At 38.4% G+C, this 20,216-nt stretch overlaps 1 protein-coding gene across 8 annotated transcripts in view; it reads right to left on the bottom strand.

The window, feature by feature from the left end:
* Nfib (nuclear factor I/B) overlaps positions 1–20,216 on the bottom strand; it is a 411,316-nt gene that overhangs the window by 194,485 nt on the left and 196,615 nt on the right. For 6 of the 8 annotated variants that reach the window (XM_013516302.1, XM_013516300.1, XM_013516299.1 and 3 more), the window contains exon 2: positions 14,056–14,587. In XM_013516302.1, coding sequence (XP_013371756.1) covers positions 14,056–14,587 — 532 coding nt within the window. Of the gene's footprint in view, positions 1–14,055; positions 14,588–14,967; positions 14,987–19,945; positions 19,970–20,216 lie in introns of those variants that run through there. The other 2 variants (XM_005388695.2, XM_005388696.2) reach the window with 2 other exon arrangements.

The following is a 20,216-nucleotide window of genomic DNA, read 5'->3' on the forward strand; positions in this document are numbered from 1 at the left end:
TCTAGGGATCCTCTCAGCTCTAACATTCTCTTCAGTTAAAGAATACTTTCTTAAAAAGTAACCTTTTATCTAGATTGAACCATTTGATTATTGAACTTTGAATTGAGCAACACAGAAACATTACTCAATAGTCAGGTTACACATTTTCTATTTCTCTTTAATAAATAAAATGTACTTATACTCAATATTTAACAAGAGTGTGCTAACCCTCACATACGGCTTAGCAGAAGGAGAGCATCACTCAGCCAAGATAACCAGAAGTCAAATTCCTGGGATGCCAGAGCTCAGAGGGACAGTGAAAGTCCTCTAACCAATTTTCTCACCTGACAGATAAAGAAACCAAGTCACCCAGAGGCCTCAAGTCACCCAGGTACTTGGAAGCAGTAAAGCCAACATTTTTTTTTTCGTCTTCCACTGCAGCAAGCTGTTTCAGTACCTAAGTGACCCACAGTAAAACTGCATCAGTAAACACAGGAATAAAAGAAAGTAATTCCACTGTCAGGTCAATAAATAATTTAGAGCCTATTTTCTTCTTTTCTTTAATGCAAAGACCTTATGTTCAAAAACTTACAGTTTAAAGTACATTAAGTAAAATCATGTCCATATGCAGATATGTCTTCTCCCATATGCGTCTTAAGAAAATAACAAACAAAAAAAAATAATTTATCGTCAGCCACTAGAAAACAAAAACTGAAATTAAAAGAAAGAATGGAGTAAATCTAAATTGTATATTTTTGTTTCTTCTAAAAGGATTAAATAACAGAATTCTAAATGGTTTGTTTGTACTTTCCATGCAATATGTAGATTAACCATGAAATTCTGTTTGGGACACTTTGACATCTGTTTTCAGTGCATTACAATGAAATCTGGGGACTTGATACATACATTTGCTGTAATAAAACTGTCACTAATCAGTGTTTTCCAAAATATTGCCCATAACTATTACTATTCAGTAGTCTCATTTGCATGATCTAATATTGTTGCGGCATCATGTTTTTCCCTGACAGTGCGCTAGCTGGTCCCAGGCACATGGTCTGAAATGGCTGCAAACCACCCGACAGTCTGAGTATCTCCACACTCCCCTACACACACGTGCAACCTGCTCGAGAACCGGACCCACGCTTCACCCTTCACCAAATGCCAAGGCTGAATTCCCGGCCCAGAGCCGAAAAACTCAATGATAATAAAGGAGCCCACACTGAGGAGGAAATCATGCTTCATGCGGTTTCTAACACAGGAGACACAAACATAATCCTAACTCAGGAGTGCCCTCTGCAAATCTGTAATGATGCTGTTCGAACAATGAATGTAGAGTCTTTCATTAGCTTAAACTATTTCTATGAACTAGAGAACCAGACTGAGCCAGACTTTGAAATTGGGTTAACTTCATCTTCCCAAGGATTAATAAATAGCTGTATCCATGACAGATACCCAGAGCCACAAGCTCTCAAATGACTAACATAACCTCTAGATATTAGATTGGATATGTCTTTCTATTTCATATTACATATATCTTGTCCATTGTAAACAAACAACATATCTCAGGGAGAAAGTAATTCAAAAAGTCCAACGCTGTATTCACCAAAAGATAATCACATACTAAAAACAATCTATCTATGCTGATTTTAAATGAGTTCTGTCTTTTATCACTATCTCCATGTTCATACTGTTCAAGAGTTCAACATAATCTCATTTTGCCCTCCCATGAACTCATTTCAAACCTGAAATATGTCTCTCTCTACACATGTTTTATATTATACAAATGTTGGACACAAAAAGCAGATTAATTGTAGGTCCTAATGCTGTGTTTCTTAGTACTAAGAAGTCATTTCAAATGTTCCAAAAGGGATTAATGTAGTATAACAAGTATATTTAATTATTGTAAGACCAGTGATCCTCATATTACTATAAGCTGCTTTTCCCTTATTTGGAGACTGTAAATAGAACAGAAATTATTACATGATAACTACAAGTCGTATCTATCCTAAAACACTGATGCTTTACCATCAGGGATAAAGAAACATATCAGTATCTCTGACAGACTAGGAAAGGCAACCAGCATTTAAGATCCATGTGTATGCTCCCATTTTGGAGTCATATCACCTTACATCATAAATGTAAGCAAGGTTTGTCAAATGCATTAGAAAGACAAAACCAAATCCTTCAGCCATCAGCAACAACCCAGTTTATATATTAGAGGATTTTGGATGCCCTTAATTTCAAAATACATGTTTTTCTTTTTTGTGTATCACATGAACAGAATAACACCACCAGTGTGTTCTCAAAAAGAAAAACCATGCCACAGATTATTAAAAATTATACGCCAGAATCTAAAGCAGCTAATCGATGTTCTGATTTTGCCTTGTGCACATCCTAGTTACCCTTTAACTAATAGATAAACAGTGAAATAACTTTTCCTATTAACTACTAGCTAGAACACCTAGGTATATGATACATATTATTATAAAGTGCTATAGCATATACAGGAATAAGATGCTTTTTTACTTTGCATTGGTGTACATGTGATTTAAATTACTTCTCTTCTAGGGATGGTAGATGTAGGCTATGCTCTCCCCTTTCCAAACTTGATGCGCAGAGTGAATGAGGGGTGCAATCCCCTGGTTGTGGAGAACCAAGCACCAGCTAGCTAGCTCCCCAAGCACCTGACACACAAAGTCGGCTCCATGAGCTCAGAGCTGTCACTACCCAGACACTGCACTCCAAAACTGCAACTGCAAACCAAGTTTGGGGAGAAGTGAATGTTTTAACCATCTCCCACTTGGTGGCCAATCATCCTCAGTACAAGTGAAATCACTCTGTGTAATAAATAATAACTTCTTTCCCCTAGAGATCATTTAATTAACTTTCTTAAATCCATAAAAAGGAGGAACAGGAAAAACTGACTTAAAGGAGAAGAGTTAAATGGCAATAAGATCAAAACAACTCATGTAACCAATTAAACAATTTGAGATTTTGCCCCGGGCAAAGGTCACTTTTAAATAAGACATTTTCTGACTTAAAAGGAGTCTATAACCCAGCACCTTGCTCCTCTTACCCACTCTACTTCTGTCCAACCACAGCTAAAATATAAGTGTAATTCTCTCTAATGCAGGCAAGTTCAATTTTTATACATGAAGATTTTGATTTACTGGAGTGCAGTGAATTATACTAGAACATCCTTTATTCAACACCAAAGCTGAGTTATGTAGACAGCCACTAATAAAATTATGTTATTTCTTCCTTTCAAATATTTTTAGATTGACTGAGAACATTATTTTCTGGTAAATCAGAAATGAAGCATTTCTAAAAATGTACAGTAATTCTAATTTAAAAGCTTGAAAACTATGTACAACTAGCTAACTTCCTATGCCTGCACACTGAGTTTTCGCCTATCACATCTATACACAGCGCCCTAAGGAAGACTTTTATTTTCCCTTTGAAATGCCTTATTACCTGAGATGCATATACACTACCTGATGGATGGTCTGTGGTTCAACATTCACTCATTCCTTCTCTTCACTATTGGGTAATTTTTCTGAAGTCTAGACTATGCTATATTCCTTCCTATGTAGTAATAATGGTTATTAACATTACTATTTCTGTTTAACATAAAGTACACATGTCACTTATTCCTAAAATAGCCCATGAAGTAGGCATTTTATACAACTATAACACAGAAGATCAAGTCATATGGAGAGTGAATGAGTTAACCAAAATCAGGAAGCCGGTCAAGGGCAAGAGTTAGATACAAAATGTCACATTCTAGGCACATATCTCCTGTCATGGTCTGAATGTCTGTGTATCACCAAAACTCCTAGGTTCAAATAATAACTCTCAGTGTGATCATACTAGGAAGCAGAGTCTTTGAAATTTGGTCAGGAGGGTGATGGAACTCTCATAAATGAGATGAGTGCCTGTAAAGGAGACCCCAGGAGCCCTCACTCCCCTCCCACCAGGAGAGGATGTAGGAGAGGTAGGCAGTCCTCAGCCCTTAGCAGAGCTCGTCCACGCCAGAACTCTGACCTCAGACACCAGCCTCCAGAAGGGCGACAAGTAAATTTTGGTGTTTATAAGCCATCCAGTCCATATTATTTCATTACAACAGTCCAAACTAAGTCAACTTTCTACGCTCTGCAAAACCTGAGAGGGCGTGAAACACGTTCAACTCCAAAAGAAATCCGAAATTCAGAAGATGACAGAATAAACAGAACATTTACTCTCCTATAAATAGGCCATCTTTCTTAAAGAATTCCTGCCATTGCTAAGCCTCACCTCTCTTTTTTTTCTAACTGCACTTTTCCGAGCTTGGCAACAAACCACACACACACACCAGGACCCACCACTTATCCACGGTGGAGGATCTTAACCTTTTTCATAGGTGATATGACTTTAAAAGTCTTTGAAGAGAAAAACGAGGCAGATAACTGGAGAAAAATCAGAGATTTTGTAATCCCTTTGGGGCCAGCTGTTGTTTTCAAACCACAGTACCAATGCCCTATGACCCATCTCCTGGTTGGCAGTGCTACTGGGAGGCCAAGGAATGAGAAGAAAGGCAAAAAGGAAGTTTTCCTACCCTCCACTTGCATGCGTGGGATAGGAAAGGAATACTGAGGCTAGTGACTAAGACTAGACTCGGTTCAGTTCACTCCTCTGCCCTCTGGGACACTGCATTATTAACATGATTAATTCTGGATGTATTGAAATCCCTCCATCTCGGGAACTTCACTGGGGGTGAGGGGATGGTTTAGAACAGCAACAACCAAAGAAAAAGCAAAAAGAAAACCTCTCACCTGCTATTTGCAGGTATTTTAAAAATAAGAAGACAAAAATCTGCTGCTTTTCTCCCTGGTTCTAGTGCCTGTACCACACTGGCCCTCCTCTGTCAGTGTACTCACACATGTACACACGTATGTGACACACGAGTAAGGAAATGCGCATTCTAACTTAAACCTCCTTTTTGCTCTAATAATTTAGAAATGAAATGCAACAGTTTGCATTTTAAATATTTAATCTGGCAAATATAGGAAACATCACGAACTATAATGTCATATTTGGCAAAGAAACGTTTGGTAGGGTAAAAATATCCATGTTTTAACATTTTAGAAGACATTCCCAACATTTTAAAAAGAAAACTGTTTCACTGCTTCACAAGAGGATGGAGATAAAATTCTCTATTTCTGCACATCAGGTATTCATGAAAAATAACTATATTCATTAAAATAAATGGTTATTTTACATACTGGCAGGCGTCTCCTCAGAAATAAAACTTCCATATTTACTTATGATATAAATCATATGATGGTATACATAAAGCTACCGCACTACTTTCATGTTTAAAAATGTGTTTTTATCCTGAGGTTTAGTTTACATATTTTTCCAATACTAGACAAAGATTTATAACATGAAGTTTAAAAGTGGGTTGTTAGGACTTACAGGTTAGTAACCAAACACGTAACTAAATTTACCATTTTAACCCTATGAAATAACAATATTTTATTGTAACTGATGAAAATGTTGAAAAGTAATTATTAAGGAAATCATAAATCTTAAAGACTGAAAAGTCAACCTCAGAAGAATGGGGAAAAGGAAACCGTGATATGTATCATCATAAAACACTGAAACTGAAAATCTAAGCAGAGTAAATTCAAATCCTTCCAAATTCTAGCACACCATCCCTCTCCTCTGGTAGCAAAGAGGGCTGAAAATTTGTCCCCATCACTGTCAGCAAACAAAAGAAAGCCCCTTCCCCAGCCAAACAGCGTCACACAGAAATCTAGCTACTGCAGAAGGACGCCTGGGATCTACTGGCGTGTAAAGCAGGGGCTGGGGCCTTTTTGTCAGCTATTACCATAAAAGAATAAGAGGGAACAGTGACATTACTACACAATGCAAAGGTCAAACAGCTTGCAGCCATTTCATGACCCAGACACGTCAAGGTCAAGGGATTCAGGTAGCAACTTAGCCAGGGCATAAGTTACCACACAAATGAATTGTTTTAACACATCAGCTTTGGTCAATTAAACCTAACAAGGCAAGTTGCATCCCGTAGCAGGGTTCCTGACACCAAGGCCAGAAGCTGAGACCGACCTCATAAAACAAGGCTTTTAACACAGCATAGCAAATTTAAGGTAATCCATCCAGAAACTGCAGATGTCAGAATAATAAAATACAAGTTGTCTTAAACAGGAACATTTTTCACACTTTAGTATTCACTAATAGAGGGGTATAGGCTTCATATTGACATACTCATGTTATTAACACAGACATAAATCCTGCACTCAAGTGAATCACAGAATACACCCTTTTAAAGAACTTTTTTTAACATTTGTGCTCATAATTAGATACCTAGCCAATGCTCTATCAGTCCCTGTTAGCACTAATGTATTTCTGCATGTGTTTTTCAATGTAGACACATAAAGTCCAGTTTTTTTGAAAAAAAATTGCTTTCATTCAGTATGGGAATATGCATTGGCACTACTTAGCACTAACTGGTGTTCGTTAAATGCTTTTATACAGCTTTGCAGAATATATATGTATTTTAAAAATCAGAGCACTATTTATTCAGTTTCCTATTCTGAGAAACATTGAAGCTAATTAGAATTTTTAAACTGCTTATGTTTAGCATTAATTCAAAGGCATTTCTTATTTTATTTTGTACTTGTTTTAAAAGTCCCTTTTCAACTGATTCATGCTTAATCAATAACTTACTGTGTGCTCTCAAGTGCCTTAAAATGGGATTCTGAAAATATACAACCTCCAGGCAACTTTCAGCTAGTAAAATCACTTCCTCCATCACTCCATATTTTCAGTTATACAGTCTGTATTCAGAGTTCTTTAATTTGTCTGTGATTCATCAATTCTGTCCTGTTTATCATCATAAACAGAGAAAATATGTCTATCTATATGTTTCATTGTCAACAATATATTTGTGCACATGGACGGCTTGCTTTCCCTTCTTAGAATATTGCTTTATTCAAATTTTAAGGAGTTTTTTTTTTTCAATATGAGTGGCCTTCAATTCAGCCTCAAGGTCTTCCCACCTCATTGGTTAATTGGGAGCCATTTCTTCCAATTTTCTGAACAGTGTAGCAACCAAAAAGCCCAACCATTCAACTCTTATTAGTCTCACATCCTGTAAAGTTCAGTCTAATACAAACTAATCCCACAAACTCACTCCTTACTATACGCATTTAGTTTTCACAAGTTCTCTGCAATTTGATGATTTATTCTCTATGCCAAGTCCTAACAACTGAATTCAGTTAAATTAACCACATCACATAATTAGAGTTCAAGGACCTAGGAATTTATTTTAAAAGGAGACAGCATACCAGGATGCCGCAGGAAAGTGAACATAATCAGGAGGAAGCGTCTCTTCTTGCCACGCTTGGCGCTGAGGCGTGCTGCTGTAATAACTTGAGTTTCCGATCGCGTAACCACCAGTCCTTGAGATTTCTAAAATTATTTTTCCTCCACAAGGATGGGGGAAAAGAGCTGGAAAACTTGCTTTGAACACTACCCTGGCTAATTGCTTGCTCTGCCACAGTACATACACTGGAAAGTCCTTTGGGTAGCACAAGTTCTACACTGGTGAACGTCACGCTGGAAAATACTATGCTTTCACAAACTACAGAGAAACAATTAACCAAAGCCAGTTTCAGAGAAAGGATCCCCTCTGCTCTGGCCCATCATTCTCAGATATTTAATTATTGCTTATTTTAATGAGTGTTTCCTATGCTATTTCCACTCTCCGTAAACCTTAGTTTCAAATAAAGCAAGAATTATTCCTTTGGTTATAAGGTCAGTTATCATGGAGGCCACCGTGATGACAGAAATCAAAACTTATGTCAGTTGGCAGGAATTCCTCCAGAGAAGTCTCACTCTCCTTGGGTCCCTCCCTCTTCAGGTGCTGAAATTCTAACCATCAACAGAGACAGCAAGAGGAGGACCGGCATGAAACAAATAATTTTTTTGAAGCCTCCCAGTCAACGTTTTCAGCTTAAGGCAGGAGGATGGATGGTCGTGAGAAGAAAGCCCTCACCAAGTTGCATATCTTGGACTGTTGTTTCAAATGAGAGTGCCAAACTCGAAAGGAAAAAGTTGATGGGGGATTAAAACTTTAATTTCCTTTTGGCAGCTTCCTCCTAAATTCCAAATTTAGGGAAAAACAACTAAGTAAACTTAAAATTCCTATTAAATCTCTTACAAATATATATTGTGTTTGGGTGTGTTTCTCATGTAGCACTGCAGAAAACAGAAACATTAAAAGAACTAGAGCAATGGCGATAGCTTCTCCAAGGGGGTCCTGCCCGATTCTAAATCTCCAGGTACACGCTTGTGTACACAACTGTGTCTAGCAGAGCAACCCCACGTCATCTCCTGTCACTGTCATGCATAGCTCCCCCAGATTACCACTGGCCCTTAACAATAAAGTTACTTTACTACACAAGAGACACAGTATAGTAAATCTATAACTCTAAGCAAAAAAAAAAAAACTAAATATTTTTATTTCAAAATCTAGAGTGCTACAATACGGGGAGAGGGTATAAAGTGGGAAATGATGTCTAATGCTATCAGTAGCTTGTTTTACTCACCTTTCCTACTACATACTGTTTTAAATGTCTGAAAATCGTAATTATTGCAACAAATGAGTGCCCCCCCTTTGAAAAATGAGATCATAGTAACAGCAACGAACAGCTTAGTTTGCCATATCAGAACACACTTGCCAAGCTTTCCCAGCTGGTAAGCAGGGCCTCAGGGTTTAACTCTTGAGCTGTCTTGCAAAACTATCTCATGACAGGGTACCATGGCAGAGAGCGAACTTCTGGATTCTTCAGACTTTTCTTCTTAACACTGAGAACACTACCAAGTATCTTATCTTACAGTACATGGTCCCATGAAGGTCTTATTAAGCCTACAAGCAGGGCAGGCCAATAAGAGCCCTTCTTTATCTTGTGAACTGTGCGCAAGAATGCAAACCAATGAGCGCTGGAGGTCACAGGTTCAGCCGAGGACAGGGTGCTGGACGGGAAAACCTAACAGGGTCCCCCAAATGAAACATTCATACGGAGTGTTTCTTCCGCACACAAACTGCACGCCCTCTGAGCATTTCACAAGGCAAACACACCGACTCATCCTGCCGAGCAGCCTCATTTTAACAAGTTAGGAAAGCTTACTTCCTCTATGATGGGAAATACCTGCAAATGAAGTGAAATTTATTAAAATGTTAAAATGCGTTGTCAACTCGCAAACAATTATCTACTTAAGCTTTTCATGAAGAAATAATCGTTGAAATGAAAAGAAAAAAGAAATAACTGTTACCCAAAGGATTCTGCAACCCAGGAACTGAAGGAGAATAATTCTTAGCGTCAGCTTCCTCACTAATGACATGTGCCAAGCAGGAAGGGGTCTATTTCAAAAACCTTAATCATGATTACAACTTCCTCTGTAAACACACCACATTTTCCATACATACTTCAACATATACTTCAATTATTATAACGTTTAACAGTAAAACGACCAAATTGGCCAACCAACAAGAGATCCCAGTTTTAAGAGCTCAAGGAGGTTAAAGGAAGCTAGTTGTTTACGATAGCAACAAGGTTACTGAACTCTGTAGCACTCCAAAACATGTTTAATGAGAGTGCAAAGTACAGTCCAAAAACCCGGTAGGCTAACTTGGTTTAAACTCTGATCTGTTCATTTCATGACAGGAGTTCCTATCTCTTGAGATCTTTAAACTTTTGAAGTGTGTTGTTACCTCTCCCTTTCTTCAAAACTCTTCTTTGCCTCAGGGAATGCCTACCCCCACCCCACCCCTACCCTCCCCACCACCTCTTCTCCATTCAGACAGGGCACAGTCTGCCAACCCAAGGCCTCCCATAGGCCAGATCTCCTTCTGTGCAGCCCTCTGGGTAGAACTGCTAATCCTTCTTATTAATTAACGAGATAATGGTGGTTAACCAGAAAGCAATATTAATGCTAACTACCTAGGAAACTTCAACCGAAATTATTTCAGTCTTTTCACTGTTTTTCCTAGTATGGAGAATTGGGTACTGAGAATCTGGCAACATTTCCACGCAGAATTGAGAAATGGAGGAAGGAATGATTTATATCAGACCTTAACATGTAGGTTTCCTCGTTAATTTTTTTTCACATTTACACTTTTACACATTACTGAGTAGAGAGGAAAGAAAGCTCCTCTCAACCGTTACTACAGAATTTGGATGTGTGGGAACTGAGGGAACTAAACATTGCATAAGAAATCAGCAGTGATGTAACTAAAAGCAATAGTCAGAATGGATGCATGATACAACACATCAATGCACTTGGCATGTCCTCCACACGCTTGTCACACTATACCCTGCATCCTACAGAACATGTATGTCCCAGGAAGGTGTGCTGTGCCAGGCCTGCCTGGTTTTTGTTTTGTTTTGCTTTGCTTTCATGACTGCAGTAACAAAGACAATATGGGGAATAGGTACCACCTGCCCAAGAATCACTGGACACCGCTACTATCTTTGGGAAAATGGAGACCACCTTACAGCTATTTTTCCTTTCATCTGTCACAATCTTTAAAAAAAAAAAAGCTAAAAAAAAAAAGGAAGGGTTTTATATTAGCTAAGGTTTGCTGCAGCAAACAAGCAAGCAGCTTTCATTCAGGGATTGTCAAAAACTTTCCAGTGTGCCCACTGCAATGCGGATGCCAACCAACGAATCAAAGGCATTCAGCAACTAGACAAAGAGGGTCTGATGCCAACCTCGGTGCCACTGGCAACCATTATTGGCATCAAACACAGTGTCTGCCTTTTTTTTTCCCCTTCGCCTGGCACTTCACAAACAAAATGGCGGTTCTTGTAGCAACGAAACAGCCGAAGCGCAGCCCTCTGAATCAATAACATCAAATGATTTTATGGATTTAAACACAGTTACTCCCAAACGATGTGTACATTTTAGATAAAGTGGAAGGCATATACTTTCATAAACAGTTATATTAGACATGACCCTTTACTAATGTAGAGAAATAATAAAATGGGCTGAAATGCGGTCAACCAGACTATATGCACAGAAGCTGAGCAACAAAGACATTGAGCTTTAAGAAAATACTGCCTGGTGATGCAGAAGTCTAATAAACTCGCTATCAAAAATGATTTCAAAATGTCTACATTTTCCCAACACCATATCAGATGCAGATGTAGCACTCTATCTTATGTCAAAGCTCTAGTAACTCTTTCCACATTTCAGAAAAGATGAGGTTGCTGAAGGAGAAAAATGGAACCAAAGGAGAGAGAGGGAGAAAGAAAAACATGTGAAGTTGGTCAGCAATGGAACTTCATTATACATTGGTCTTTATCTCCTCCTCTAGACAAGATGCAGTATGTGATCTTGTATAAATAACCAAGAGGACTATTGACATTTCTAGATCTGGAAATTGTCAATATATTGTAACACCACTCCACACTGCAATGCGGGTGCCAACGAACAAATCACAGGCATCCTGAGCTAAACAAAGAGGGTCTGATGCCAATCCTGGTGCCAGTGGCAACCATCTTTGGCATTCTCTCTGTTCTTTCTCATGTTTTTCTCCTCATGGTTTAGAAGTAGAGAGAGAGAAAGTAAAAAGGGGAGAAGGTAATTTTGCTGCTCATTCCGTTGCAACCATTACATTTTTCCTTTTTGATTTTTCTTTCATGTTTTTCCTTATACTTGTTTGTCTGAGGTATGAAGCAGATTTAAGTAGGTTTTTATGTACTTAGAAAGATAAATAAGAAGTTACGATGTAAGAAATGCAGCTCTCTGATTGACTACTATCTTTTAAAAGCCTGCCTTCTTTAATCAATGGCACTGCAAAATGATGTCATTAAACTACAATTGACAAAGAAAAAGATATGTTTTGAAAAAAAGAAAACACAAAAGCACCCTGATGTGAATTTTTTGAAGAAAGAGCCCTTAGATTTAACATCTGGGTAGATCTCACTCAGAGGACACACAGCCAGGTAGCAGAAGATAAAATTATTAGATGCACAGCTTAAAATAATGAAAGGCTCACACAACAGAGGTTGCTGAAAGAACAGCAAAATCAAGGTTCTATCTTAAAATACGGTCTCAAAGAGTTGCTTGAAACTTTATGATCAACATAACCCCATAGTGCCATTTATGAGGCATTTATGCATTTTTTAAAATCTATCTTCACAAATCCAAAGGATGCGTTCTCCATTGTCAGTTCATCAAAGCTAAAAGACTTGGCTGCCTGCCTCAAAAGTAAATATGTGCATGCACACCTCAAGGACCACCCTTCAAGCAAGTTAAAAGGTGGGCAGCAGCGAGAGAGTTCAGATCCTCCCTCTCTACACTAAAAAGTTACGTGACCCACTTTTTAAAACTCGACTTGCAGCCTGGACTTTCACAACGTAGTTACAGCACATTCATACTCAATGCAACACATATACACGGCCCACCTTAAAAATGTCACCTCCTAGACAGCTGTCAATCAAAGTAAGTGTCATGTGTTAATGAGCTTTTTATTTGAGGACAGGCAGGATGAAAATACGTTTTCCCTATCATTATTTGGACTTTTATTCATAAATACATAGCAACAGTAAGAGCAATGCTTTGTTTTTAAAGGAAATATAGTGTTTCCAAATGAGGGATGCCCCACATCGTTATTTAAAATCAGACTCAAAATTTTCAAATTACCCTTAAGAGTATTTCTAAAATTGTATCACAGAAATATCAACACAGAAAGCACACAGTAAGTATCTTGATTTTGAAGTCAAAAGAGTAATTTCTATATGTTACTCTTTTGGATAACAATAAAGTACATAACAATTTATTAAACCTCACGCTTACAGAAGGAACATCAAATAACTGTTTGCCACCTGGCTATCTGTAGGCCGTTTTTAACTCCTACCAGGCCACGTTCAGAAATGATCCACCATCTGTGGCAGTTCAAACTTCAGGCCACTTCTGGCATGCTGTTTTTTTTTTTTAAATAACTGTTTTACCATGGACTATTGCTAATATACAGTCACCTATTTCTTGACACAATGATTTGAAGAAAAGAAATTCTCACCTACTTAAGCAAGATATAGTAAGAAAAATAAAAATAATACGGAAACATATTTCATTAGCTCAAAAAACACTCAACAACAACATTACCTATTTTGAAGTGTTCGGGCAACATTTAAACCACTTTCTTGATCGAGTATTTTAAAACAGGGCCATGGTATGTGGTTCCTGCATTCTTCTTGAGATTTATTTTAAACCAGTGTAACCAGTCTACTTTCTGTTTTTGTTCTGCAGTGTTTTGTAAGGGAAACTGTGACTTTCCTCCTTGGAAGTCTTATGAATTTACATTCAAGAAAACTAACAATATAAAACGTTCCCAAGTCACTCTGGGAAAGTATTAAAAATTACTCAAACAAAGACGATATTCCAATAGGCCTACGGTGAATAATCCACAATCAAAAGTCGATCTTAAGATATTAAAATTAAGCAAATTAAGGTCTCTGTAAGATACACATTTTGATAGTGGCTACCTTATGCATTTCACAATAGTAAACATTAATTCCACTTGCAGTGCAATAGCACTAGATTCTAAACAAACTTCATCTACCTCAGTAGTTAAGAGGTTTATACAATAATTATTAAAGAGTTTCACTATTCATAAGGTTATATTTTCAAATCAGGAAAAGATGACTAGATATAAGAAATGTAGCCTACCACAGAAAGCCTAGTTTAATAAACTAGAGTAACAGCCTAGTGTAATAAACCGGCTAAATTTTTAGACTACTCTCTATTCACGTGAAAAATCTCATGTCTTTGTAGTCTCCCCTTAAGTATGGAAGCCTATCGAGGTACAAAAGCCCCGTGTCTATCTGCACGGCTCACACATGGCAGTGGACATGTGGGTGACAGTGGGCACACTACCCACTGCACCAAGAGAGGGCACAGGAGATTTCGGGCCTCGCGAACCAGGGAACCCAAGCCAGAGATTCTGTATGCAGAGGTTTGTGGACACTGTTTGCCGGGCTAGAAGAAAGAACAATCTGCTCCTACCTTGCTCCTGCACGTAGTATGCCAAAAACAAATCAAGCTCCTTAACTGATACTGTGATATGATGTGGCTGGACACAAAGTGCTGGGTTTGTGCAATGTGGGGATTTCATGAGCCGCTCTCCATCGGTACTTTCCAAAGGGATGCCTTTGAACAGGATCACCATGACTAGATCCAGACGCCAGACCTTGTCTGCCTGTCGCAGGCAGTCGATTCTCCTAATCTTACCCTTCTGGTCAGGGTTGGATAAGACACAGCACGGGTGCTTTTTGCCAGTCACGGTGAGCACAAAGTCCTCTCGGTACTCCTGGCGAATATCTTTCCGCAGCTTGGCCAGGAGCCTGGATGCCCACTTCTGTTTGATTTCAGGCTTTTCGCTAAGAAGCTCATCTTTGACTGCTCTTTCTTCATCCTTTGACATTCGCTTCTCGTGCTTTTTAAAGTACTTGCGTTTTCGAGCCTGCAGGTTGAACCAAGTATAGGCGATAGCGCGGACGTGCGGAAGAAGCGCCTCGATGAACGGGTGAAATTCATCCTGTGGAAGACGGGGTAGGAGAAGAAGAGGTATACAGTCAGTTTAATTTTAAGTGCTCAAAAATTAGACCACAATCCAGTCCCAATTTGGCGTAAAAAGTGATGCATGAAAATAGCACTGTTTTCTCATTCAAAATGCTCAGAATAGCAGGACAAGAATAAAGTATGCCACGCTGCCCCCTCTTCAGCAAAATTCACAAGTTGATTCTCCCTCCTACAAAGAAAATAAGGTTTTATTTTGTATTCTCACTCTGGCCCCACCCCCCTCATCCCTACCCCAAGACTATGCATTCTGCCTTCTTTAAAATATATGCAGTCAAGGTACATGGCCCCTAATTTAATATTTAAGTATTTGAGAGAGCAACTAACACCACTCAGTACCATTTCACAAAGAACACAGGGAGGTTTGTTTTGTTTTGTTTTGTTTTGTTTTGTTCATCGGGAGCAGAGCTGTTCAGAAGGCAGGAGCGATGCCACAGTTCATTTCTCTTCTCTGTGGCACAGAAACACAAAGCATATAGATGCTCAGCGCAGTGCCACACAGTTCCCGCTTTGGAGCATGCTCTCAGCAAGAGGCTGCTGGTGGCACAAAGAGCATGCGCCATTAAACTTGATCCATTTTCTTATCAAACGTCCAACATTCCAACACTGAGACAGCACCATTCCAAAAGTGGTAACTAGAGAAACCGGTACAGTGTGAGAAAAGTAGGCAAAGGACACAGCGTGGCGTATCAGTGTCCTGGACAGTCGGTTTCCATACTTTGAGCAGAGCATTTTCTCCCAGCACCACCAACACCAGCGCACGCGCGCGCGCACACACACACACACACACACACACACATCCAAGCCCTCCCATGCTCCCTCACAGACACACACTCCTGAGTTTTTAAATAGAACTTTTAAAGTTGAAAACAGAAATTACACGAATGTCCTTCCTGTAGCTTTCCTATAGAATATGCAGCACCACCGAGTCCCTTAATTTGTTAATGGATCACATGAGTATGACAATTATTCCACATCCCTTAAAAATCAATCTGAGGCGAACAATGAAAAATGGCAACTTGGCACCAACTTCACATTCTTTGTGTCTCCGCGTGCGATAGCGGGGTGACACCGGGAGTGCGCTGCTGGGCAGTCACTGCTTTTGTAGAATCCATACAATACTTTTTTGCCACACAGATGGATTATCTGACAGGACTTCGGGAGCGCATATTTGTCGGCTAGAGAATCTACAAGCGAACATTTAAACAGTGCCCATCACTTGAATTAAGTAGTTTACCTTTCGGGTCCTGCATGTTTCCTGCCTGTTTCATCAAAGACTATTTTTAAAGGAGAGGGCCAGTAAGGAATGGAAGATCATTCTACCCGAAGACATTTAAAGTTACTTCCAAATGCAGTCAGTGCTTCAGGACTTCCTGGCTTAGGTAAAACTTATCTTAAAAGCTTAGGCCCAGGCTGTTCGGAAAAAGAACATCATGTCCCACGTACACACACTATATGTGTGCAATGAACCAAGGTCTGAGGCACACGAGAGGTTCCACTGCAAACATTTTTCTGATCACACTGACTGTACTGTCATCCCAACAACAAAGTAACTTTCTCTACCTGATCACATCCCAAGTTAGAATTTACATGCTCACATTGGTCACCCTGAACTGCATGGAATAAATTCTAAATAACCAGCAGGCAGAATAATTCCATTAGGTAAGGATGATGAAAGTAAACTCATGACACTGCAACAAAGAGGGTGTCCAAAAATTCCATATAACAATGAGTGTATTTTAAAGATGCAATTCAAAAGTTTGAATGCTAAAGCCTGCAGCATGTCAGGAGTTTGCCATTTTGACACGGCAGAGGTGTTATGGCCCATCCCCTCAATAATGTAGTTACCGAGTGCTCTAACATACTGTCCTAAAATGTTCCTACAGCAGAATGAGTATGAATCAAAATTTTATAACAATACAGAATGCAGATGATTACATCACAGCATGAGGCATAACCAAATGCCATAGAGGAAATCATTAAACCGATCGGTAGTTTCCAGCAGAGATTTGAACAATTCAGTTACTATGTGAGCACATTAAACTAGGCCAGGGAAAGAGTTAAACCACAATCTGTTCTTTGTGTGGGAAGGCAGTCCTGCTCACAGCAACCGCAGCCCATGATAAGACCTCCCTATCTACATACAGTTTCTGATGCCATGGTTTCAGCCTTTACTGTAACTACAAAAACTTTGCTTATTCTCCTTCAAAATATATGCAAAAGGAAAGCCTGCTCAAGGAAATGTGGGCTTAAAATGTACTATAGAAACTTGCTTCCTATGATATGACTTTTTGCTATGATTTATTAATACGACTAAAGAACATTCATATACGCACTCAGAAAGTAAAACCTTCAGAATGTACGTGGGGGCGCTTTGTTCCACTCATTTTACCCTTACCATGCTTTTCAAAAGGCAATATTATTTCAACAAATATTAAGCAATTCGATAATACTTCAGTACTTTCGTCCTTAAATACTATGTTCAGTGACATTTCGTTCTTATTAAAAAGTCAAACATAGTTTGATTAAATACGTTTGAGTTTCAATATTGGACCAAAAACATCATACACCATGTAACAAATCTCAAAATTTTAACAAATTATTTTAAGCACCAGAAGGAAAAATTGAAGGTTAAATTTGGAAACTCTTACCCAATGCACACAAAACACTGTTTCTTAAGGTTCACTTGAATTTGCTCAATAAGCCAAATATTCTTTTCAAATGTATACTTTTCTTTATAGATAAGTCGAAGTAGCAAACTTTTTCAGGCCGTGAATTTGCCTTGTTAGTATCTTTTAGGGCTTTGTTAGTATTTAAATTTAAAGACTATTTGACAAGGGGAAATACCCCCCAAAATGATTGTAAGTGGAAACAGGCTATATGTCACAAACACTTTTGCACTGACATGTTCAATTGTCATCTTCCAAGTACAATTGTTTTCTAATGCAGAGTAGCCATATATTCTTAATGATCTTTAGGTACATGAACACGGAGCTCATCCTCACCCAAACCAAAAAAAGAAAAGAGAAAGTGTTCATGTATTCAAATGTTCCAATGGATTAGCACTAGACAATTACAGAAATTATTTTCAAAAATTATTTAAGATCTAAAAGCTCTATACTAAGATAATATGCAAGCCTGCTCTTTCAAATTTTTTTATTAAAATACACTAACATTCAGTAATCCTTTGTCTTACAAAGATTCTTTTAGTTAAACTGAATTGATAAAATAGCCAAGTTACCAATGTCAAATATAAAAGGAAACAGCCTAATTTGACGAGGCATGTTAATTTTTATCCATGGAAACAACAGTTTCCTTGCAAGGGATGGAAAAATGAGACCAATATAGGAGCGGGAGGGTAAATACTAGGTGTTCTTAGTGTATCATCACTATACAACAATAAATCATGAAAAAAAAATGTTCCTGAAGAACTTGAATGACAACAATAACAAAATAATTCAATGTCATCATACCAATTGGAAGTTATACTGCTAAGGACTTACGTTATATTACAAAAAAAGCAAATATTAAATCATGTCTGATAGTTTTCAATTTTCCTTTTACATCTGATATACTCTCATGTAAAAATGCCAATTTGTATTGATGCACTGATATTACAGCATATGATTTTATTTTGCTAAAAATCAACTGCATTGGTAGCTTCTTTCAAGTTTCTTTATAAAACCTAGGTATTTTATTGCAGCAACTGAGACACTCAAGTTTTCAAAAAATTAAAAATGTTACTTTGTTTTGTATTTACATGTCTGAAAACACGTTCTGTTACAGTTTAACGTGCTTGTAATATAAAACTAAACTACTGATCTGATAGGAAAGTAAGAGTGTCAGTGCGTCCTCACTTTTGCAGTACCTCACTCACCTATAAAGTCACCTGTGAAGGTGGTTAAGTGAGAATGCTGAAGCTAAAATTCCTTCTCTGGTATAGGCCTTAAATCCCCAAAACATTTTTAATATATCAACCCAGATGTATATTACAAAAATAGCAGAGAATATGAGTCATTGTGAATTAGTTTAAGTGTGCACCCTTGAATATTAATGTGGTAATTGAATGATTATACTGTGCATGCCCCAGACATTCCATGTCAGGACGCTGCAATAGTATTTTTTAACTTACTCAAGTTAAGATAAAACTAGTGACTTTTGGATACATACTTAGGGGAGTCTAAAAATGCAATGTAATTGCTATCAGTGCTTCCAGAAAGCCAATACTGGAAATATAATTTCAGGAAAAAAACAATTGCTCAGAACCTTACAGGTGAGAAGAAGTGAAGTAGTGCTTTGTGAATGAAAAGCCTACTTCAACGTGTTGTATTTGATCCTGATGTAAAAGGAATGTAAATGGCTGGAGTTTACCAGAAAGAAAAAAAATATATATATCCTATTGATGCGGAATAGTAAAGGTAACTTGTACAACTAAGGCAATTCACTGGACCTGAAAGTTTCATCACATTCATTGACTATCATCATTTATAGCTTTTAAAATACAAATAACTCAGCAATTTATTTTTCCAGTTTTGCTAAATTAAAGTGCACGTTTACTTGCTTAAAATAGCCATATCTAACTTAATCATACTCAGATGCCAAACAAAATATAAACAATAAAAAATGTGTCAGCCAAAAAGCTACAGGACTGTATCCAATCACTGAATAAGCCTTATCATTGTTTCCATCTTCATTCACAATTTATGAATGCCTCAGTCCTTTTGAATCACAATGGCTTCTAATTGTCATACAATGGAAATCTTAATTATTTGTCCATTATAAAAATGCATCATCGTGATATTAGGCTTTTTAATTGAACACACCCAAAACTAGCCAATACGTCTTTAAATGTTTATAATTTTCTGCCAGTGTCAGAAAAAGTGGTTATCAATTACCAATCGTGGGATGACTCTGAGGGAAACTGTCCCAGGCCTTTAGAAGTTTAAATATTATTTCAAATAACAGTTCTAGGCTAAGCTGTTTAGTGAGTTCATGAGTTAGCTCGCCGAGCAGCGATAAAAACTGCGCTCAGGTAAGCTGTTCGGTATTGCCACTTTTCCTTTTAACCGCCTGGTTTAAAGTGATAGAAATCATTTTTTGGAGGGTCTTTTTGTTGTTATTGTTGTTGTGGGGCTTTTTTAAGGTAGAAAACCAGTGTGTTAAGTCATTACATTGTTCTTAAGGTCTCAGAACAATTTGCAAAGTGAAAAAAAAAACATCTTACTTCTCCAGCATTACTTTACGCCTTACGAACTACGCCCAAGCATGGTGAAATGAACAGGTCTACACAAAATGAATACGTTCTGAAAGTCCTTACCATTTACCAACACCAACTACACTCGTGTCAGCGCGAAGACCGCCTTTGCGGTGCGGTCACTAGCACCCCACAGCACGGGTCACTGAGGACCAGGACTTCAGGTCCCGGAAAAAGGCAAAGGAATAGGTCCCCGGAGCGCAACCCCGGACTCGCTCGGTCGCCCGCCCACCGCCGGCAGCGGAGTCCAGCGGCGCCCACGCACACTCGCGGGGTCCGCTCGCCCAAGTTCACGGCTGCGTCTCGGCGCTCGGCCCCTGGGTCCTCCGCAGCC

This window comes from Chinchilla lanigera, unplaced genomic scaffold (assembly GCF_000276665.1).
Source record: "Chinchilla lanigera isolate Chin_1 unplaced genomic scaffold, ChiLan1.0 scaffold00033, whole genome shotgun sequence".
Taxonomy (NCBI): Eukaryota; Metazoa; Chordata; class Mammalia; order Rodentia; family Chinchillidae; genus Chinchilla; species Chinchilla lanigera.